We start from the raw sequence: 24,288 nt of genomic DNA, 5'->3' as shown, positions 1-24,288 counted from the left end.
ATAATATAACTACCAAGGTATAGCTTGATTTAAAGTTCCCACCTTGTCTTAATATCTTAATAATATTAGTAAATATTTTAGCACTTTAGGCAAAAAAATGAATTTTGAGCACAGCCTGAAGGTGTCTAATAAAAATGCAGTTGAAATAACTCTAATAGATCTCTATTACTTTTGTATTCATACTGAATTTCTCAGCTTTTTAAAATGTTTATAAATTAATAAGCCTATACGTTTTTATGGTTGTAGACTTCTTAGCACACAGTGAAGCTTAGTCAAGCAAGTGGAATCAAAAGTTTGGGGGCAAACTTGGAGGTATTAATAAAAAAATTATTTCTATATATATATAAAATTTAAAAGATAATGCTGTCTTATTGCCAGTTTTTGTAAGATATAGCCACTGAAATTTTATAATATTAAATCTTACATTTTTTTTCACAAAGCTAAATAATTTTATTCGTTCTTCTGGCAACTTCTGTAATTTGCATTTTCGATCATTCAGTTTTTCAAGGTCTTCATTAAGATGCCTCTGAACAGTTTTTATACGCATATTGTAATACATTATTTTTTTCATTGCTGTGGTCTAAAAGTGAGGGAAAAAAAACAACAAAAGATTAGCTGAAGCTAAAAACATTATAAGTAATTATTAGTGGCATTACAGGAGTGTGATATGTTTTATATAACTCACTGGAAAATTTTGCATGCTCAATTACTAATAATGATGATAATTGAAATGGTAATGGCTACAGAGTGCTGTATTTAAACTTAATAAGCAAAATATAAAATTCTAAAGACTTTCTTTGTGGATAATATTTTAAGTGTGAGGCATATTCACATTTATTTCGAGGATGACAATGTTAAGAGACTCCAGATAGAATTCAGTTTATAAAATCATATCATTTAGATAAAGAGGCAGTACTACTAAAGCAAATATGTAATTACATTATTCCTATTTGATTAAATTAGGGAAAAATACATTGAAAAGCATTAAAAGCAAATGTAACATTATTCAATTCAGTTTTTAAAAGCATGGCTAAGAAATCATGGATTTGATGGGTTTTTTTTCCAATTCTCTAAAAGGATGCTCTAAATAAACTTGTTTTCAATTGAGCAAATGATTAAGTTGTCAATCTACCCATTACCTAGAATACCTTAATACCAGTGGATCACCCAGTTATTAATAAATACATGATGATGAATAGATTAAATCTATTGAAAAATACACCATCTATACTAATTCTATACGAATGCAGCTAATACTCAAGCAGTATTAGTCAAAAAGAACTAGCTGGGGCGCCTGGGTGGCACAGCGGTTGGGCGTCTGCCTTCGGCTCAGGGCGTGATCCCAGCGTTATGGGATCGAGCCCCACATCAGGCTCTTCCTCTGTGAGCCTGCTTCTTCCTCTCCCACTCCCCCTGCTTGTGTTTCCTCTCTCGCTGGCTGTCTCTATCTCTGTCGAATAAAGAAATTAAAAAAAAAAAAAAAAAAAAGAACTAGCTGAGGAGAAAATAAACGTAACAGATGCACTATTAAATGTGACCTAAAGGGGCACCTGGGTGGCTCAGTCAGTTAAGTGTCTGCCTTTGGCTCAGGTCATGATCCCGGGGTCCTGGGATGGAGACCTGCATCAGGCTCCTTGCTCAGTGGGGAGTCTGCTTCTTTTTCTCCCTGCTCTTGTGCTCTTGCCCTCTCTCCCTCTCAAATAAATAAATAAAATCTTTTAAAAAAATGTGGCCTAGATTTAACTGTTGACTTGAAATAATGAAGGAATTTGTCTTTTTTAGGAAACCTGTACCTCAAATAATTCAGAAGGCTTTGTACACTGCTCTGGACATGTACTTTCATAGATGCAGGCTCTTGCTATGTGATTTATTTGGTAGAGAGTGGATAATCAAGTGGATAATCAATCCCAACAGGATTATTTGGCATAAAAGATGGAATAGACACAAATATATGGCATGATGAATGGGCCAAAAGAATTCCCTTGCCCATGCATATTATGAAGTTTTGAAACTGAAATCACTAAATTCCTCCACAAAAAATAAGGCATTAATAACACAGAACAGCTCAGGGAAAAAAATGTGTTTTAGGATGATTAAGGTATAAAAAATTCCTGATAAAGAACTTTTTTGGAAGTGCAACTGAGAAGAAAAAAGGAAATAGCAAGTCATGTTTCTTAATTTTTGACTATTTGGAGAAAATGAAAATCCAATAAAGAATGCTTTGAATCAGTGGCAGCTAAAAAATTTCTACCGAATTCTTAAATCTAAAATGAGAGAATATGGGTAGAGTTAGGATTGCTAGATAAAATATAAGATACCAAGTTAAATTTGAACTTTAGGTAAACAGTAAATAATGTTTGAGTATAGGTGAATAAGTATAACTAAGTTTAAGAAGTATGATATTAAAACATTATTTGTTGCTTATCTGAAATTCAAATTTAACTTGGAGTCCCTTAGATGAGGGAAAAAACATACTGTTTTTCTTTTGTTTTTAATTTTTAAAAAAAGATTTTTATTTATTTGAGAGAGAGAGAGGGAGAGAGCACAAGTGGGGGTCAGGGGCAGAGGGAGAGGGAGAAACAGACTCCCCACTGAGCAGGGGGCCCAACACAGGGCTTGACCCTGAGATCATGACCTGAGCCAAAGGCAGATGCTTAATCGACTGAGCCACCCAGGTGCCCCTAATTTTTATTTTTGAATAAGTAATATATTCATGTGTCAAACACCAAAATAATCGAAAAGTATACAATTTAAAGTCTACTTCCCACACGTGTTTCCCATCTGCCCAGTTGCCCCACCTTCCACAGATATCTACTGATTTGTTTCTAGTGTATCTCTGCACAGTTTCTTCTACTGTACTTTTATATTTTATTAAGAATATACCTATATCTGCATTTGGGAACATAAACTGTGATATTTTATTACTCCTGAACTCTTTCAAAATCACTTAATGTGTCATAACAGTAAAAAAGAATTATCAGTAAGGGTTTTTTGTCCTTGTTTGAGAGTATATACTAAGACATTGGAAAAGTGGGGAAGACTATGTTGTAAATTGTAAATACATGACAAATCGACTTTGTAGGCTTAATATATTTCAATTTGCTTTTTTTGTATTTGGACTTTTGGGAATGTTGAACTCATTTTTCACTCAATTCCACTTTGGTAGAATTACTTGCTTATTACAGTAAAAATTTTTTTTTGAAAATAGTCTAACTATAATGCTAAATCCAGTTGCATGGATTCATTCCATTTGCTTCTTTGATTACCATAAAAGAATGAAAAGTCATGGGCTCAACTACAGTTTCATAGTGATTATTTTTATAGTATTCAACAATTAAAATGGGCTTTTATGCCCATTAAGTCACTGGATCCCTACAATAACACTTGGGACAGGTACTATTTTTATCAGCACTATTTTAATAGTTCAGAAAACCGAAGTTTGAGAAGGGAAGGCCCTTGCCTAAGTGACTGGCTGTAATGGATGCAACTGCAGCTTGAATCCAAGTCTTCTGTTTTGAACTCCCATATTCTTCCCTCTTTCCCATGCTGACTCTCTAGTAGTCCTCCGGACTTTACTTGCCACTTACAGTTCACACAAATGACTCCATAGTCATGGATGAAAATTTGAAGAATCAACAGTACTCTGCTCAAGAGTTTATGACATTGGACAATTGCCACAACCCGGCACAACCTGGCTTCTTATGAATGGTAATGAAGAAAAAGCATCTTGGAAATCCATATGCAACCCTTAAATAAAAATACTTTGAATTTGAAAAATCATCTTGATCTAAGTAAAAACTCGAGCTATATTACATATCCTATTTTTGCCTTAAAAGTGTGAAGAAAGAGAAGATATAGGGAACTGTATAACAATTCCTTATTTTGTTCTTTTATTGATCCTTCTGACATATACAAGACTAAACCAAATGTATGACAACCTTAGCCATAATGTCAAAAGAATCTGCCTCTCTTACCTCTCCTCTTCCACCTCTCCTGCAGGTTCCCCAGTCTCTAACACCCAACTGACACACTTCCCCATTTACACCATTCCCTCGGTGATTTATCCAGTCCCTGGCCTATGCACCATCTTTCTGACTTCAACTCTCATATTTGTATCTCCAAACCAGGCAACTTTCTTAAATAGCAGACTCATATACCCAACTACTTATTGGACATATCCTTTTAGATGTTCAAAAGATTGCTCAAAATTTACATACTTGGGTGGGTGGCTCAGTCAGTTAAGTTTCAGACTCCCCCCACTTGCGTGCATGTATGCGTGCTCTCTCTAAAACAAATAAATCTTTAAAAAAATTTTACATGCCAAAAAATTAAACCATGACTCTTCCTTTTAACCTATTCCTTCCATATTCTCCCTCATCTCATTAAGAGCAACTTCTTCCCTCCTTCAGTTGCTGAAGCCAATAACTTGGAATTATTCTGTTTCTTTCCTCAGTACCTCACATCCAATCTATCAGCAAATCCAAGTGGGTTCCACCCTTCTAACTACTACAGAATCTGACTACTTTTCACCAACTCTTCCACTAACACCTTGTATCAAACCGTCAACACCTCTTATCCCAGTAACTGGGCTCTAACTGGTTTCCCTGCACTCAACTTTTCCCTCAAATCCTCTATTCTTAATCCATTAGCCAAAAGGATCCCTTTAAAACATAAGTCATTTTGTCTCTCCTCTTTGAAATTTTCCAGTGGCTCCACCTCACTCAAAGTAAAAGCCAAAATCTTTATAACATCCTACAGTCTCATATGACTCCCCCCCTCACCATTCCTGTCTTCATCTCTTCTCTTCCTCTCACTGACTCAGCTCCACCCACACAAACCTCCTGTTCTTTAAATATGAGACACATGCTCCTGCCTCAAGTTCTTTGCATTTGCTGATCCCTGAAAAGCTTGCTCACTTACTTCCTTCGGGTCTCTGCCCAAGTGTTGCCTGAGGAAATCCTCTCCCAACAATTCTATATTCAATAGGTAACACTCCTCCCTCTGCCCCGACCAATAATCCTGTTTCCTTCGCCCTTGTTTTATTTTTCTCCATAGCATTTATCACTACCTGACATACTAGTTGTTTTCCTACTTCATTGCTTATTGTCTTCTCTCATAAGAATGTAAACTCTAAGCAAGCAGGGATTTTGTCTGTTTCAGTCACTCTGTATCTCTAGGGCCTGAGCTGTGCCTGAAACGAAATAGGTATTAAATATTTGTTGGATAAGTTAATAAGCCAAGTAATTTCATGAAGCATGAACAAGCTGACCTTTGAAGAAACTGCCTAATGTAAAACTCTGCAGATAATAATGGACATTTCAAAATGTGTTACTGTGAAGTTTTATTGTTATTTTTGACTTAACACTGTTAGAGAAGACATTCTTTCCTGAATCTCCAATGACTCTGATCATCTGCTAGTAAACAAAAACTCTAGCCCTTTGCTTGATAATGCAAGACAGTTCACTTTTTGGATTGGGGTGGGAGAGAGGATAATCTCAGTTAGGAAAAGGGAGGAGAGAATGGAACCTGAGAATAAATGCCTCAGATAAAGGCATGCTTTATATTGAGATGATGGATGAGCCACAAGGAGAGGATGGGAGGTCTCATGTGGGGGCATCCTCATGCTTGGCACACCATAGATACTCAGAACCTATTTACCACATGGTTAACAGAATGAACGAATGTGGCACACTGGACTGGAAGGAGAGGAAGAAACACAGTGTGGAAAGACTATTAATAAATATGGTGAATTCCTATGCACTCCCTTCTGAAATTATAGACTTCTTTTTTTTTTTTAAGATTTTATTTATTTGTTTGACAGAGAGACAGCCAGCCAGATAGGGAACACAAGCAGGGGGAGTGGGAGAGGGAGAAGCAGGCTTCCAGTGGAGGAGCCCGATGTGGGGCTCGATCCCATAACGCCGGGATCACGCCTGGAGCCGAAGGCAGACGCTCAACGACTGAGCCACCCAGGCGCCCCTGAAATTATAGATTTGTTTGATGGCATGTGAAAGCAACCCCTTTACTGGGAGGTCCACCTTCAGTGGCAGCCTAGGACTGGCTGTCTTCAAGATTTGAGATATCTTCAAGATTTTGGGAGTGTGGGTTGATCCACCTGTACTTCTAGGGAACCCCAAATCATCTTTAATTAGATTAAAATCTACTTAATCCTGTCATACTACCATCAACCATGGATATTTTCTAATTTTGATATATAGTATTCCAAATGAAAGGGTTACTTATTTCATTTCTACTTTATAGTTAGGCCTTATTAATTTTTGTATGTATAGCACTAGTTCAATTATTCTTAACACTCATAATAATCTTTCAGATTTCTTTCTTTTAGTTTTGTATAAATTATAATGTTTTTCTATTAATCCACCATCTACTGTCATCAAATTTGGTATTCTAGTACTAATATTATTATTTATCTACACTTATGTGAAATATCCAGCTCACTGGGGCAAAAGTAGAGTTGGTGACAAGAACTGACAAGATAATACTACCTACCATATGTGAACACAGCCAGAAAGAAGCAGTTAATTAAACTTAAGTCACAGATATCCGATTAGCAATGCACTTACATCTGCCAGTTCCTTGATCTGTTTTGCTGACACATCAAACGTGTCAAGTCTTTGAAGGCTAGGCAAGTGATACAATACATGTGTGGAGTAATTACACAGCAGACAAACTGGATTGGTTTTATATTGAGGATCATTCAGACACAAATCCTTTAAGCGACGCAGCCTGGTTAAGTTAGTGAGGTCCTAAAACAACAGCAATAATAATGTTCAATTAATTAATTGCAACTGTCCATTTCTAAAGGAGGCATTTGAATCAGCTTAAGATCACCCATAATTTAATGTAATGCATTTTACTATGGGCTTAAACATGTTAAAGTGATTTAGATGGATAAAATTTATTTTCTCTAGTGAAAAACATGTCAACTACATGAAGAATAGATAGCAGTAATTAAACAGCAGGCTCTTCTATAACTATATATTTTAAATATAGGAGGTCAAAGAATATTTACTAAACCATGCATTTCACCTGGGACCTTGGAGCCAGTCATCTGAGCACATTTATTTATTAAGACAACATTACCTCCTCTGCACAGCCCCTTTGCTAACAATCGTCCCCAGTACCTGTAGATCTCCTGCTTCCTTTGCCACCATTTCCCACACTTACCACTCTTGGAACACTGCTTACCATTCTCCTCAGCCTCCAGATCTTCTTTTCTCATCAAAAGCTAGGGGACTCCTGTTTTATCATTATCACTGTCGAATTCTTGATGTTTAGAGGTTTTTGTTTCCTTGTTTTTCTTCTGTAAATGCCCTTTCTACCAGTTAATGGCAACTGAAACCTAGCTTTCTCCTAAGGGCCTCATTTTCCTCACACCCTGTGGAGGTGGGGGTGGGGGGACTAATAACGCAATTCCAGACCAGTGCTTCTCCTGAACATCTTTTATCCTGAGGTTAAGCTGTTGTTTACACCTTCCTTTATTTGGCATCTGGCCCTTGCTTAACTCTTCAAGTCTTGTGTCTTCTGTTTCAACCCTAACATTTCTTGTTTTAGCTGTACGGAACAAGTGGAAGTTTCAGAATGTGCTAGAATGTAACTTATCATTATACCTTCACTTATGCTGCTACCTTTGAGTGCATTGAACTTCATCCCAGTTTTACTTCTTAATCTGTCAAGACTCAATCTAGTATCATCTTTTCTGGGAGTTTTGTTTCATCACCCAAGTGTGGGGCAGATGGTCCTCCTATGAACTCTCTTAGCCACTGGGTTTACCTTTGTTACAGAATTTATTACAACTCTATTACCAATTGCTTATGCATATACAAGTCTATAAGCTAAAGGTCTATATGGGCTTTGGCCCTCAGTCTCTAAGCTAGGAATGGTGGTTATATTTTTAAAGTGTTGAGAAAACTAAAGAAGAATTCATGACAGAGGCCTGATGGAGGAGGGTACTGTGGTGGGATTGGCCTTAAACAGATGTAATGCTAGTTAGGAGAGTCAGAATCAGAGTTAAAGGAAATCCAAAGCAAAAACCAGAAGGCATTAGTTCTGAAGATAAAATACAAATGGAATGGGGAAATAAAAAGTGAAGTCAGGCTCCTAGAGTCAAAAGTAAGACAGGCTCGGGTGGCCAATGTGTGTCCAAACTCTCACTAGCTGGCCCCAAGACTAGTACTGGGCTCAGGGCAGAAGTGGGACTAAGCAGAGTTGCTCTGAAATGGAGATTTCTGGACAGAGTTGTGCAGAGAATTATTTGGTCAAATTCTGCATGGGCAAGGAAGGTAAATCATCATACTGTTCCAAGGAGTAAACATTCTCTTTGATTTCTGGGTGGCTCTGTTGCCTTTGACCATCAGTCTGGGCTATGGTAGGTATGAACTTTGAAGTCTTACACAGGAACCCCCTCCAACACCCACCTATAGTCTAAAGTCAGATGACATTGGAGTCTATGAAAGCACAAAAATCTCACTGCAAATTGGTGTTGTGGTACCTGTTATGGATCGAAAGTGGCACAGAAGTTATACCATCACCACTAGTATAGTATCTTTTTAGAGTGGGTGGAAAGTTTAGAGATAAAAATTCAAGATAATAGTGTTTCAAGAACATTCTTAATGTGAGAATAGTAAAAGTTGCTGTGAACCATGTTTCAATGCTTTTCTGAAAAATAGCCATCATTATTATAAAGAACCTTTTTAATTTTACACCATATGATAAATTTTTACAATCCAATTTTTATCCTCACTTTTTTGATGAGGAGATTGAAATAGAATAGGTTAATGTAATTAAAGTGATAATAATCATAAAATGGCATATCTATTGAGTACTTACTGTGTACTAGTCATTATTCTAAGAGCTTTACATTATTATTTTGCTTAAACTTCATGTTACCACAGTACAATGCTGCCTCTGGCTTGTGGCAGTGCTGGAAGTGACAGATCTTTCTATGCAGCTATGCTCTTCCACCCCACAAGGCTGAATGAAGCACCACATGCTAGGCAGGGTAAGATAAACTTCTATGTGGCTTCTTGGTAGGACAAAACCTTATTCTCACAGCACTGTGTACATATCTTCTTCAGCTTCAACTTGATTCTCTCCCTCACTCTGTTCCAGCCACAGATTTCTAGTTTCTTGAATTTACCATGCTCTTTCCCCCCTACTTAGGTCCTTCACACTTTGCCTGGAATGCTCTTTCCCTAGACACGTCCTACTCATGTCTCATAAGTTAGCTTAAAAATTACCTCCCACAGCATTCCAAATTTATCTTTCATAGTTCCCTCTGCTTTCTTCTGCTGATGTTCTCAAATATATGCCTTGATTTCTTACCACCATGTCTTCATGCATATTGTTCTCCTCATCTTAGAATGCCTATTTCCCATGGCACATGTTTATGTAGATACAAATATATATGTATTTTTTCAGTAATCTCTATGCCAATGTGGGGCATGAACTCATGACCCCAAGAGTCCCTCCCACTGCACTGTAGAAGATCCTCCTCCAATGGCCTGTAGAAATTCTATCAGCCTCTCAGTGTTCACACCAAATATTTCCTCTTGAATTTGACCAATTTTATGTTTTTAAAACTTCTGGTTAAAGTGTTTATAACATTCTGCCTCATTCTATAGCTTTTTGGTGTCTAATATTCTTCTCTGAGTAAGAGAATGTGTATTTTAATAATGATCAATTCAAAATTATTTTTATAGTGAATTTATTCATCATTCTTCATTGTTGTCTAGAGGAAGTGTTTGAGTATGCACTTTCAATTTGACACTGTCAAAATTATAAATGTCATATGTTTTCACCTACATTATATGCCATAAACATTGTCTTTTTGTTTTCCTCTCTTTCATTCAAAAGTGTATTGAGACTTTACATGTCAAATACTGTTTTAAACATTGTGGATACAGCAATGAACAAAACAGGCAAGGTTCCTGCACTCATGGAGCTTGTATTCTAGTAAGGGATGAGAATAAGTGCCAAGAAGGAAAAACAAGGAAAGAGTGATGGGAATGCTTTTGGGTTATGGAGGGTAGTAGGGGTTATTGCTATTTTAACTAAACTGGCCAGGAAAGGTGTCACTAAGAACATAACATCTGAACAAAATCCTGAAAGAAATGAGGAGATAAGCCATGAAGATATTTGGGGAAGAATATCCCAGCAAGTGCAAAGGCCCCAAGATGAGAGCACTAGCTATATTCAAGGACCAGTGAGGAGACCAGAGTGGCTGGAATGGAGTAAACAAAGGGGAAAGTGGTAGAAGCTGTGGTCAGAGATACAGTGTGGGGGAAACTAGATTATACAGAGTCTTGTGGGCCATTGTAGGAATCGGATTTTTCTTTGAAAGAGATGAGAAGCCAAGGGAGAGTTTTGAGCAGAAAAGTGATTTGATCTGGCATAGTTTTTGAAGGAGAAGTTTGCTGTGTAGAAAACAGACTGATAGTAGTGAAAGGATAAGCACAGAGAGACCTGTTTGGAGGCTTTTTTTCCCTTTTTTTCTTTCCAAAATGCAGGTTAGAGATGAAGGTATCTTGAACCAGGTTAGTAGAGATCTAGGTGGTAAAAAATGGTCAAACGGGACATATCTGAAGGTAGAGCCAATAGAAATTGCCAATGGATTGGATATGGGTTATGAAGGATAAGAGGAGTAAAAAAAAATGACCGTAAAGATTTTGGCTTAAGTTATTAGAAAAATGGAGATGCCGTTTAGAGAGGTGGAGAAGGCTGCAGGAGAAAAAGGTTCAGTGCAAAGGAAATCAGTCTGAATTAGAACAGGAGATACCTATAGTTCTGAGGAGTTACACGGGAAAGTAGAAATAGAAATAGCTGTAAGGAAAAGTGGAAAGTTAGGAGTCATAAATGAATAAAATGTATTTAAAGTCATAAGATGATGAGATTATTTAGAGAATGAATGCAGATAGTAATGAGAAAAGATCCTGGGACTAACCTCAAACAGTCTACTTTAGATGCTGGGAGAAGATGAAAAACCAGAGGCGTAGCCAGAAAGATCAGAGGAAAACTAAGCCAAGTAAATAGTTTCTTGTTTGGTTTTAATAGCATCAGATCATTAGGGCCAACTTAATCAGCTGCCTCTAAAATTTCTTAGAATATTGAATAGTCCAAAATAATTAAATTGTTCTTTTTTAAAATTTTTTTAAAAGTTTTTATTTATTTATTTGACAGAGAAAGAGAGAACACAAGCAGGGGGAGTGGGAGGGGGAGAAGCAGGCTCCCCGCTGAGCAGGGAGCCCGATGCAGGACTCAATCCCAGGGCCCTGGGATCATGACCTGAGGTAAGCCACCCAGGCGCCCCAAATTGTTCTTTAAAAGAGAACTATTTAGTACATTTTCTGCAATAAGATGGTTCATGAACCAAGTTGGTAAATAAAAATAGACTGTTCCACTTAAACATACCTTGAAAGAACATATTTGGTTACCAGAAAGGTTTAATCTTTCCAATTGTTCATTGGGATCCAGACATCGACCTTTAATTTAAAAAACAAGGTAAAAGAAAAGTTAAATTTCTTGATTTACCTCCTGTTCATATCTCATAATATTTCTTAGTTGTATATGATCATTATTTCTTACATGTAAGCGAGGCTAACAGTAACATCGTAGAGTTAGTAACAACCGATTAATGGGTAATATTGTCACATCCTATAATCATAGATTTAGAAATGCTTTGCAAAATATCATACAAAAGAGTCTGAAAAAAAACTAAGAATGTACTTTTCCTACTGATAAAAAATTATTGTAGCATTATCTCATATTCCAAATGAAATAATACATACCAATGCTGCTTATTAGATTTCCGGCAAGGTTGAGGTCATTTAAATTCTTCAAAGTCTGTAAGCCCTAAAAATTTAGACAATATATCATTTAGAAGAAGTCAGTAAAATATATATTTATAAGTGATCTGATCAATCTGGTTTGTTCTCCAAGTGTTCTGAGCACTGGGTGCTATGTACTTCACAAGCACAGGATTAAGTGGTTGCCTTAATGCAGTCATCTTAGTTTCTCTGGAACGTGGAGAGAATTAGAAGAAGAGGGAACAGGGAAGGGAGGGGAGGGGAGAGGAAAGGAGGAAGATGAGTAGGAAGAAAAACACACCAGAGTGTGTTTATAATCTTTGGCAAGTTATATATATAACTTCTCTAAATCTTCTATTTTTAACTTTGAAGGAAGAAATAATACCCTACCTCCCAGGCTTGGTGGGAAGAGTAAAGAAAACATTGTATATGAAGTTTTCTACACATTATAAATGCTGTATACATGTTAATTTTTCTTAACTATAATTAAGCTAGTCATAAATATGTCCATAATATGATCTTGGACATTACGGTTAAAACTCCACAGGGGTAACTGAATTTTCATATAAATTATTGAAATTATCTTACCTCAATATTTTTAATTGTATTGTGGTTCAGCCAGAGAACCTCCAATCTGAATAATTTCTCTAAATTTTCTATTTTGGAAATTTTATTATAATATAAATACAGTTTTTCTAAATTTCTACATTCTTGAAGACCTCCAATTTTCTGTAAAAAAAAAAAGGATACTGAATAGCGTTAGCTTATGTTTTGGTATTATCCTTTTAATACAGTAGATTATAAGTACATTATCTTTTTAAAATCACATTTTATTGCAAAATCTGTATCCAACAAAATGAACTAAATATTTTAAAGATTTTAATTTATTTATTTTAGAGAGAGAGAGACAGACAGCACATGCACATGAGTGGGGGGAGGGATAGAGGGAGAAGAAGAGAGAGAATCTCAAGCAGACTCCACTCTGAGCTCGGAGCCTGAGGCAGGGCTCCATCTCATGACCCTGAGATAATGATTTGAGCCAAAATCAAGAGTTGGACACAACCATTTGAGCCACCCAAGAGCCTCAAAATGAACTAAACATTTTAAAAGAAAAAAACATGTAATCTCTCCACCAAAATATAACTATTTTCAATGTTCATATTCTTTTAAAATTGTAATCAACTCTATATTTTTGTATTATAATCATAATACCTACATAATTTTATGGATTTTTTTAAACTTAAACCATCTAAAATGTTTTCATAGGGGCGCCTGGGTGGCACAGTGGTTAAGCGTCTGCCTTCGGCTCAGGGCGTGATCCCAGCGTTGTGGGATCAAGCCCCACATCAGGCTCCTCTGCTATGAGCCTGCTTCTTCCTCTCCCACTCCCCCTGCTTGTGTTCCCTCTCTCGCTGGCTGTCTCTATCTCTGTCGAATAAATAAATAAAATCTTAAAAAAAAAAAAATGTTTTCATAATCATTCAAATAATAATATTTCATAATTACAATATATTACATAAGTTATAATAACATTCTTAAAAATACCTGTATGTGTGAAATATTTTTTTCAAATTTTTAACTATTATAAATAATATGCAACAAATAACTTTATAGTGTTTTCTGCTGTTGAATTACTCCTCTAGGATAAAATCTTAGAATTAGGGATTTCAGAGTCAAAAGGTATGCACCTTTCCTTGACTCATGGTACATTTTGCAGTCTTGCTCTTCACTACAGATGTTACAATTTTCTTTTTTTTTTTTTTAAAGATTTTATTTTTAAGTAATCTCTGCACCCAACATGGGCTTGAACTCACAACCTCAAGATCAAGAGTTGCATGCTCCACTGAGTCAGTCAGGCACCCTTAGATGTTACAATTTTCACACAAGCAATAGTGACTAAGTAAACCAATTTAAACCAATTTACTACTAAGCAATACTGGGCATTATTTGATATGATCTGATTGCCAAAAAGTAGAATATGTCTGTATTTTGATTCATTTCTATTTTCTCCTTTGTAGAAATCTATTTCTGTATTTTACCCATTTATCTGTTTTGTTTGCTTTGTTTTACTGGGTAAAGGGTTTTATTTTAATTCATCACGTATGCCCCTTCCCATTCATCTGTTTTGATTCATGACTCATGCATGTATTTCAAGGAACTGTTTTTCCGAAGCCAAAGAATTCAGCATAAAATACTTCATGTACCGTTATGCTTATGCTTACCTCTATGCAGCATTCGGCAATCCAGAGTTCTTTAAGCTGTAAACAAGTTTCTAGCCCTGAAATTTCTTTTATATCTTGAGCAACAATTGTGAGACTTGTTAAATTAGGAAATAATGATAATCCAACTATACGCGGATACCCTGAGAAAAACATCTCCAGTTTTGAAGTATCTGATCGTTCTTGTCCAACCATCTCATAAGACAAACCATTGCATAAACACTGTTTCAAAAAAAAAGAAATTGGGTTATTATATATTTAAAATAATTTTAAAATTATTTTGCCATTAGAAATTATAAACTGTCAATTGCACTGATGCCATTTTTAACTTATAAGAAGGAAAGTTATACCATAATAATGATTTTTCTCTACTTCCAAAGGTCATGGGGTAGAAGAAATCTAGGTAAGCTCCAGAAAGGAGTGTAAAAATGTTCCATTTAATATTCTTGCAAATGTAATTGAAAAGAAATTTGGCTTTGACTCACCAGTTCCTTAATTATTTCTTCGTGGTTTAGGTTTTCACATTCAATCATCTTCCATTAAAAATAAAGGTCATAATAATATATCTATTAAGGAAAATGAAAAGTTGAAATAAAATAAATTCTAGAGTCATGTTATTCCAAGTTGAAGGGGTCTTAAAGCTACTTAGGTGGAATTACCCACATGTGGCCTGAAATTTTCACACAGTATAATACTATCTGTCTGGGCCCCAAGACAGTCCATTCCATTTCTTAAGTTTTCTGTTAGAAAATCATTTTTTTATTCTGAATTTAATTCTGTCTCTCCATAACTCCACTGCATTGTTATTCTACCTCCTGACTTCAAATAAAATGAGTATTTTTCTTCCACACCGTAAGCCTTTCATACTTGAAGAACATGGTCATCTCTCGTCTACAACTTTACCTCACTGACCAATTCATCTCTTTTAGTTTTCTCACTGGAGATAACTGTTTCTCTTCTTTGAACAGGCTACAGTTCATCCTTCCTATTATACTGTTGTGTCCAAAACTGAACATAGCTCTCTAAGTGTACCAGCAAAGAAAAGAAACCTCCGGGTTTTGTAACATACCTGGCATGGTAATAAATATTTATTAAAATGAATTAGCCAATATTTTCATTTTAGATGATATGAACGCTTAATACCTAAGTAGCTGTAATAAAAACCCAATTTTTTGGTAATTTTTAATATATTCATTATATTATTCCAGACATATATTATTTTTAAAATATAAGAATCTAGGTTTTAGTATTTTCATTGGGATCCAGACATTGACCTTTAATTTAAAAAACAAGGTGAAAGAAACGTTAAACTTCTTGTTTTACCTCCTGTTCATATCTCGTGATATTTCTTAGTTGTATACGATCATCATTTCTTACATATAAGCGAGGCTAACAGTAACATCATAGAGTTAGTAACAACCGATTAATGGGTAATATTGTCACATCCTATAATCATAGATTTAGAAGTGCTTTGGAAAATATCATACAAAAGTGTCTGAAAAAAAACTAAGAATGTACTTTTCCTACTGATAAAAAATTATTGTAGCATTATCTCATATTCCAAATGAAATAATACATACTAATGGTGCTTATTAGATTTCCAGCAACATGTAGGTATGACAAAGCAAAATGTAGGTATGATGTATACTGTGATTGCACTTTTTACAATTTCCTTGTAGTTATGTATGGGTGTACATCTGTGTATATATGTGTATATATGTATACGTGTGTGTATGATTATGTAAGGAGAAAATACGTGAAGATACACACTAAATTGTTAACATGAGTTACCTTGGATGCCGGTGAAAGCTAGTGTGGTCATAATAGGCATGAGAGGTTGGATAGGGATAGATCCAGGTAAAAATGGAAAAGAAAAAAAAACTTTTTAAAAGCATGTTTAGTATTGTATAGTATGAATACATAAACCATTTATTCATTCTACTGTTAGTAGACATTTGGAATATCTCCAGTGTAGAGCTAAATAGTGGGTTCCCTGAACAAGTTTTCCCATGCAAGACATTATCATGCAAGACATTTAGTCTGAATTTATACCTAGAAGTGGAATAAGGAAAAAACTATTGTTGTATACAACATGGATCACTCCCACAAACACAGGCTGAGCAAAGGAAGACACACACACACAGTGAGGTTTATACTGTGTGGCTCTGTTCACATAAAATTTGAAGACAAACCAAGCTATGGTGTTAGAAGAAGTCAGGATAGTGGTTACCTCTCAGGGGTGAGTAACGAGGAGGTACAGAGGGGCTCCAGAGTGCTGATGAAGATGTATTTCGTGATCTGTGTGCTGGTTAAAGGAATGCATTCACTTTGAGAAAATAAAATTGGATATCTTAAGATTTGTGTGATTTCTATATATATGTTATACTTAAAATGAAATTTTACTTAAATATTTATTTAAAAGTATATGCTCACTTTCATTCGTTCATGCAAAACTATATACATGTAATGTGTACACATAAATTAAAATTTTAAGAAAAAAAAAGATGGTGACTTGTGTCTGTGTATCTACCTACCTTCTCTCCCCAAATCCCACTAGAATGACTAGGGAAATATGAAAATAAGAAAAGAAGTAGCAGTGCTAGAAAAAGAGCATTAAGTGCCAGAGATGTTGAGAAAGGTATTTTGTTGTTGTTTTTATTTAAATACCAGTATAGTTAACAGTGATAAATTAGTTTCAAGTGTACAATATAGTGATCAACAATTCTATATATTATGCAGTGTTCATATTGATAAGTGTACTTTTAATCCCCTTTGCCTATTTTACCCATCCACCCACCTCCCCTCTGGTAACCATCTATTTGTTCTGTTTTTTTGGTTTGTCTCTCTCTTTTTTTCCCTTTGTTCATTTGTTTCTTAAATTCCACATACGAGTGAAATCATATGGATTTGTCTTTCTCTGACTGATTTATTTCACTTAGCATTATACTCTTTAGATCCATCCATATTGTTGCAAATGGCAATATTTTCTTCTTTTTTTTGGCTGAATATTATATATATGTATGTATATATATTCCTATATGTATGTGTGTGTATATATATATATCACCTCTTCTTTATCCATGCATCTATTGATGGATGCTTGGGATTCTTCCACAGTCTGGCTATTACAAATAATGCTGCAGTAAACATAGGGGTACATATATCCCTTCAAATTAGTGTTTTCCTATTCTTTGGGTAAATATCCAGTAGTGCATCTACTGTATCACAGGGTAGTTGCTAAAAATATCATAGCTATTTTTAATTTTTTGAGGAACCGCCATACTGTTTTCCACAGTGGCTGCACAAGTTTGCATCCCACCAGCACTGCATGAGGGTTCCTATTTCTCCGTATCCTTGCCAACACCTGTTGTTTCTTGTGTTTTTTTATTTTAGCCATTCTGGTGTGAGGTGATATTTCATTGTAGGTCTGACTTGCATTTCCCTGATGAGTGATGTTGAGCATCTTTTCATGTGTCTTTTGGCCATCTGTATGTCTTCTTTGGAGAAATGTCTGTTCATGTTTTCTGCCCATTTTTAATTGGATTATTTGGTTTTTTGGTATGATAATATTTTGGATACTAACCCTTTATCAGATATGTTGTTAGCAAATATCTTCTCCCATTCAGTAGGTTCTCTTTTAGTTTTGCCGATTGTTTCCTTTGCTGTGCAGAAGTTTTTATTTTTAGTTCCAATAGTTTACTTTTGCTTTTGTTTCTCTTGCCTCAGGAGACATATTTAGAAAGATGTTGCTACAATCAATGTCAGAGAAATTACTACTTGTGCTCTTTTCTAGGATTTTTATGGTTTCAGGTCTCACATTTAGGTCTTTAATGCATTTTGAATTTATTTCTGTGTGTGGTATAAGAACGTGGTCCAGTTTCATTCTTTAGCATGTGGCTGTCGGGTTTTCTCAACACCATTTGTTGAAGAGATTTTCCCATTGCATATTCTTGCCTCCTTTGTTGAAGCTTAATTAACCATACAATTGTGGGTATATTCCTGGGTTTTTTATTCTGTTTCATTGATCTATGTGTCTGTTTTTGTGCCCATACCATACTGTTTTGATTACTACAGCTTTGTAACATAACTTGAAGTCTGAGTTGTGATACCTCTGTGAAAATTGCTGTTGGTTGTTGACGGGGATTGCATTAAACTTAGTGTAGATTGCTTTGGTTAGTATAGACATTTAAACAGTATTTGTTCTTCCAATCCATAAGCATGGAATATCTTTCCATTTCTTTGTGTTGTCTTTAATTTCTTTCATCAATGTTTCATAGTTTTCAGAGTACAGGTCTTTCACCTCTTTTGTTAAGTTTATTCCTGGTATTTTATTAGACAAAGGTCTTTTGAATGGAAATGAAGTAGACAGCATGAGACTGAGATAAAAGCCCATCAGTACAAACCAGCCGCAAATTCAAGGTACCAAGGAAAGAAGTTTTACAAAACTGTCCTAAAAATTCCCCAAACTTGGAACAGCAATGAACCATCCAAGGGAACCAAATCAAAGGACTGTGAGATCTGTATCAGATCTCAGGCTTTGTAAACTGGAGATGCAGTCTGACCTTGCTGAGTTGAGGAGAGGAGGGGCTCTGGCTAACACCACAAAGAAAAATATAGCCAGAAAATTATCCTGGAATCTCTACTAATTCATTCACTCATTCATTAATATATGTGTTAATACACTGATATAACTATGATAGGGGTAAAAGGAAAGAAAAGACTTCTCCAATAAGGTACCATCTAGGCAAAGAGCTGAAGGAAATGAGGGAGTGTAGGCTATGAATAAATCTGGGGAAAATGCATGCAGGCAGAGGGAAGAGCACATGCAAAGAAAATAGGGTGAAAGGATACTTGGCATGCTTGCAGAATAGCAAGGAAATGATATGGCTAGAGCACAGCTAGGAAATGGAGACCAGTAGGATGTGACATCAGAGAGGTAGTGCAGGGCCAAATCATGTGCTAGCTTGTGATTTGTAGGTCCTTCTGAGGATTTTAGATTTTATTATTATGAGTAAGATGGAAAGCTCTATGAGGATTTTGAGGGGCGGAGTAATAGGATCTGTCTTAAGTTTTGAAACGGATCACTCTCAAAGGATCTGTTGAAAGTAGACTATAGGGGGTCTAAGGTAGATGCAAGGAGACCAATTAAGGGACAGTTGTAGTAACATAAGTTAGAGAGGATGGTGCTTGGAGTAGTGTGGTGATAGTGGTGATAGTGAGAAGTAGATACATGATGGACCTATGTTGAAGGTAATACTGATCTTTCTTTCTTTGCTTGCCATCAGCAACTGTCTCTTACCCCATTCTTGGGTACCCCCAAGATATTATAGCACAGGCTGAGGAGTGGCCAGTCAGGGGAGCACTTTGCAAGGAACAACTTGAAAGGATTTAGATACTCCATCAGAGGCCCATACATAGATGCAGGCCACAGTCTTTCCTCCCTAGGCTTATTCAGATGCTATACTAAGTAAAGGAGGGCTTTGTACCACCACTTCTCATCAGAAAAGAAGCCCCTACATTCTGGTTTAATGTCTGTAAACATTAAAAGGAAAGCCTGCCTTCCAACTACCACACAAGGAACAAGGCCTGTCCTCGGTACATCCAAAGTCACCAAGTGGGGATCCAGGTTATCTAGTCTATATCCAAGATGTCTATTCCAAAAGAAATTAACTGTTCCCTTTATTATTCACTAAATTATCACATATATTTGAGCCTAATTTTGGACTTTCCAACCTGTGTTCTTCCTTAGCTCTGTCTTTTCCTATAGTATCATCCTGTTTTAATTACTGTAATTTATATTAATTCCCACCTCTTACATTAATTTCCACCTCAAATTTTAAAAAATTTCTTGGCTATTCTTTCACATTTATTTTTCCAAATAAAATTTATGACAATTTCATATTTAGTGTTTAAAAATTCACTTGGGTTTTTGAGATTCCATTGAAAAGCTTAATTTAGAGAGAACTTCCATCTTCACAGTATTCAGTCTTCTTGAGAAAAAGGTATAGCTTGCCATTTATCCAAGGAGACTACTTTGTCTTAACAGAGAAATATGCATGTTTTGGGTAAGAACCTCACTTCCCCCTTCATCTTATTTAGGAAAAAATCTGCTCTAATTTAACTGTTAATTAATAAAACAAAATATAATTTAAAAATCTTCAATTCTATAACTTGTATAACTACATCTGAATGATGAAGAGCCTGAACCTCCCTGCTACTTACAAGCCTCCTATCCTTCCTCCAGTCACAAGTGGGCCCAGGGCTTCCAGCTGAAGCTTCTGATTCCATCAAGAGGTGTGTCCCGTTGGCCAGCTTGCACTCATTCACCTCCACTTTGGGAAAGTTCTTTTCAGGGCCTGACCATCTAAGAGACTACAGGTCTTCTTTAATTCCTTCACAGAACCAGGAGCCACCAGGAGCTTCTATAGCTTTTACCCTTCAAATCTCAAATCTCGGATTGATTCAATCCCTTCCTTTCCCTCTCTACTCTGGAGTGCTGCTGGATGATTTCCCATAACCAGCACAGAGCTGAAGTCACTGCAAGTGCATGGCCTCTAACTTCACCTGGATCTTCAATAACAGACATTTTACATTTTCCTCTTTGACTTCCTCTCCTAGGAAGAGTAGGGCTAGAGATACAGCTCTGGGATTCATGACATAGAGACTATTCTAACCTTCTATCAGTTCAAGTTCTCCCTCCCACCCCTCCTCTGTGGATGATCTTGTCCCTATCTTAACAGAGAACAGTGATACCATCAGATATTCATTCCTTAAATTCCCTTTCCTCCTAAAAATGTATTTCTTTTCCTTCCTGACTCCTGTCTTAGTAAAAGTATTCTTTCTCTTGTCTAAAATGTGTGTACTGATCCCATTGTCTTCAGTCTCTTTCAGAACACGATTATGTCAAATTTTCCTCCTCCTTTTATTCCCATCTTTTCTTATTTAGGGTATCTCTTCTCTCCATATATGACTGTTAGATCATTCCTATCTTTAAAAAAAAAAAAAAAAGTCCTACCCTGTATTCTGTGAATGAATGTTTTAGATACTTTCACAGAAAAACCTCAAGATAGAGGATTCATTATAGCAACACTTGACTACCTCCACTCAGTTCTTAACTCACTGCAACCTGACTGGGGATACCTCAGACCACTACTGCTTCTTTTGCCAAAGTCAACAATCATCTCCTGGTTGCCAAAGACACTGGACATGTTTCAGCTCTCAACTTAACTGGACCTTGGCATGGCATTTGACAATGTTCATAACTCCCTTCTTTGAGTTTTCTTTTTTGGTTTGCCTTTTTCTCCTTGGCTTCTCTTTACTTGTTATTTCAAATCTACTTTTCTGATCAATTGTTTCCTTCTTGGTGAAAAACTACTAATCTTTATCTTCCTATTTTTCCATACAACAAATCCAGCTTCCCACATGGAAAGCTGTATCTGAATGTGTCATAGGCATCTCGAATTCAGTGTGTTCAATACTGAAGTCATATTTCCCAGGCAGCCTGCTTCTCTGAGTGTATGCCTTCTCTTGGTAAATGGCACATCTTTGTAATCATCCATATCAGAAACCCAGGACTTATTCTTAACCACTCTTTTACTGTCTTCCATGTTCACTCACTCATTAAATCCTTCTGCATATACCTCTTAAATGTCTGTCATTTTCCCCCTCCTCTCCATTCTGTTCGCCTCTGTTTTGGTTCAGGCCTTCATCACTTCACCTTAATTGGATGCCCTCCTTACACTCCTACAACTCTCCAATCCATCTTCTACACTGCTGTGATAGAAAGCCTCCTGAAAGGTAAATCTGTTTAGGCTACTCCCCTTGGGAGGTATTCATGGTATCCACACTCTGACTCCTGCCTACCTGTCGAGCTCATCAACCACACACTCCCAACACCCCAGGGTCTGGCCACAGCTATAGTTCTCTGAATGGGCTGGGGTATTTCTTTATTTTGTCATATGCTGTCTTCCTTCCCTAAAATGTCTTTTTCCCTTGACTTTATGGCATACTCCATGCATCCTTAAAGATTTAAATCAAGGTCTTCTTTGTGAAGATTTTAATTCTCTCTGGTGTTATTGTAATCATTCTCTTCCTTTGGCTCCAGTTAAGGCCTGCATATGTTCTATATATAGCACCTATCCCACTGTATTGTGATGCTTGCAGGTCTTTCCTCACCAGGCTACATGGTAATTGAAGGCAAAGACAATGAGCCTATCACTGTGCCTGACGCTTGGTGTTCCATAAAATTAGTCAAGTAGTTTGAATTAGTTGTCTTGCTACAGAGTTCTATATGGTATAACTTGGAATATATGTAATAATATGTAAATGCTTGCTGTACATGACCAGAGTATAATAATAATTAGAGTGTAAAGCACCATGTTTCTGTCTGCCAGGAGAGCTGGGCAGGGTACTATTCTGAGAAAATCAAATTTCTTTTGTACAAAGTAGAAACCCTGTATGATCAAACTGTCTCCTCCCTTGGGTATAAAGAGATCAGAATCCATCTTTTAGCACTGATCGGCCCGAAGAACGCCCTTCTGGCACTAGGTAAGCAGTATCCAATTTGGCCAAGGAACATCTGGTTTTCTCAGTTCTGTACCTTAATGTGTGCAGGAGAGGCTGCACAGGTGACTGTGGGCCACCTTCCCTTTCTTCCTCTTCTTAACCTTTGCTCTGGTCACCCTGATGGCCTCCAATAAAGACACGTCACTGTCTCATTATCATCATCTCCACTGCGCCATTACGGGGGGGTCCTTTGACCTCAGCGTTGCTTCTCTCCCGTCTTCCTCTCGGGGGCGGGCCGAGAGGGAGGAGAGGAGAACAAAGACTCCTGGGGCCTGCAGGCAGGTGATGTAGGCCCGAAGGCCGCAAAGTGACACACTCACCTTATCCCAGAAAGATGATGGATTCCAAGGCAATCCGAGACAGACCAGAGTCCACTCCGACCTCTCAATCCCTGTTTTGCAACAGCAGGCACGACACCCTCTCTAATCCGGGGCCTGGTGTGTATACTTTACCAGCTCCGGTTGCCTAGGAAACCTGGCCTCCCCCTCCCGCGACCTTGGAGTGGGGAGGGGGACAACAGAGGCGGGGAAAGCAGCGGCCGAATCCGTTTCTGGGTCACGTGGCGGCAACCTCCAACCAATCAGCAGAGGTAGGGGTCCACCCGGAAGACCCCGCTGGTGCTGCTGGGAAATGATGGGGAGCTTCTCGCGCGAGGCTTTCTTTGTGCCAGCGCGCATCTTTTCGCCTGCTTTCGCTGGATCAGGAAGCCGGACTGGAAGCACCGAGTTGTGGGCATAGTGGCAGGGATCTAGTCGCATGGCCTCCTCCAGTCCTGGCTCTTTCCCATTGAAAGCCTTTGACCCTTGGGGCCTGGAAGTCTGGAGTCTCCCTGGACTTGAATCTCAGTCATGGCGCTGTGATGTCATAAGGCGACCGGAGAGCCAGGACAGGCCCCTATCCCCTGGCGTGGCCTCCGATCCCCGGGAATGTAGCTGACCTCCGCCTGAGCCGAGCGCCGACGAGCCGAATCGAAGGACGGCGCTGGCAAATGAACGCCCCAGTGCCCTCTGGAGAAGAGATGGACGCCCCTAGGGTCTTCTTACTGTTCTTGGGCCGGCTCTTGAGGGTCGTTTAAGTATTCCAAAATATTCAGGAGGCTAAACATATTTACAAAATAAAGTAGAACTTAAAGAGGGAAAGGGAGGAACTTTTAAAAAGAGTGGGTACAAGGGGCGAGAAATGAATGAACTTAGTAAAAGGCAAATCAAAATAACTGTAGCTCTACCGTTTCTAGATCTGCCTATCCAATATGGGAACCACTAGCCACAGCCACGCGTGGCTCTTGAACACGAACTGTGGCTAGTCCGAATTGAGTTGTACCATAAAATACGCCTTGTATTTTGAAGTCTTAATATGAAAAAAATTAACTTTTTGTATTGATTATATGCTGAAATAATATTTTTGATATATCGGGTTAAATAAAAGTGTGATATTAAAATTTTACTTTTTAAAAGAAGTGATTAGAAATTTTAAAATTACATATGTGACTTCTATTATGTTTCTGTTGGACAGCGCTGCTGAAATTTTTGTGGTGCAGTTGGTTTGCGTAGAATACTTAACGACATTCAGTTCATGCAAAATAGTGCCTGTAGTGCCCTTTTCCGTCACCAGATGGCCGCCTCATTCAATAGACTATAGTTTTAAACTACTTTCTCACAAGAAATAGAAGTAGTTTTTAA

General features: G+C 37.2%; 1 protein-coding gene across 2 annotated transcripts in view; it reads right to left on the bottom strand.

Moving 5' to 3' along the window:
- Window positions 1–23,197, bottom strand: part of LRRC9 (leucine rich repeat containing 9) — a 118,128-nt gene extending 94,931 nt beyond the window's left edge. For both annotated transcript variants that reach the window (XM_034643379.1, XM_034643380.1), the window contains exons 1-8: window positions 22,930–23,197; window positions 14,530–14,610; window positions 14,048–14,266; window positions 12,414–12,554; window positions 11,808–11,871; window positions 11,431–11,501; window positions 6,585–6,767; window positions 425–580 (exon numbers count right to left, since the gene is read on the bottom strand). In XM_034643379.1, the coding sequence (XP_034499270.1) occupies window positions 425–580; window positions 6,585–6,767; window positions 11,431–11,501; window positions 11,808–11,871; window positions 12,414–12,554; window positions 14,048–14,266; window positions 14,530–14,577 (882 nt within the window). In that variant the 5' untranslated portion in view covers window positions 14,578–14,610; window positions 22,930–23,197. The remainder of the gene's footprint in view (window positions 1–424; window positions 581–6,584; window positions 6,768–11,430; window positions 11,502–11,807; window positions 11,872–12,413; window positions 12,555–14,047; window positions 14,267–14,529; window positions 14,611–22,929) is intronic.
- Window positions 23,198–24,288: the final 1,091 nt, after the last annotated feature.

This window comes from Ailuropoda melanoleuca, chromosome 14, assembly GCF_002007445.2.
Source record: "Ailuropoda melanoleuca isolate Jingjing chromosome 14, ASM200744v2, whole genome shotgun sequence".
NCBI classification, from domain to species: domain Eukaryota; kingdom Metazoa; phylum Chordata; class Mammalia; order Carnivora; family Ursidae; genus Ailuropoda; species Ailuropoda melanoleuca.
The sequence above is the reverse complement of the archived record's forward strand: the minus strand, read 5'-3'. Positions and strand labels throughout refer to the sequence as shown.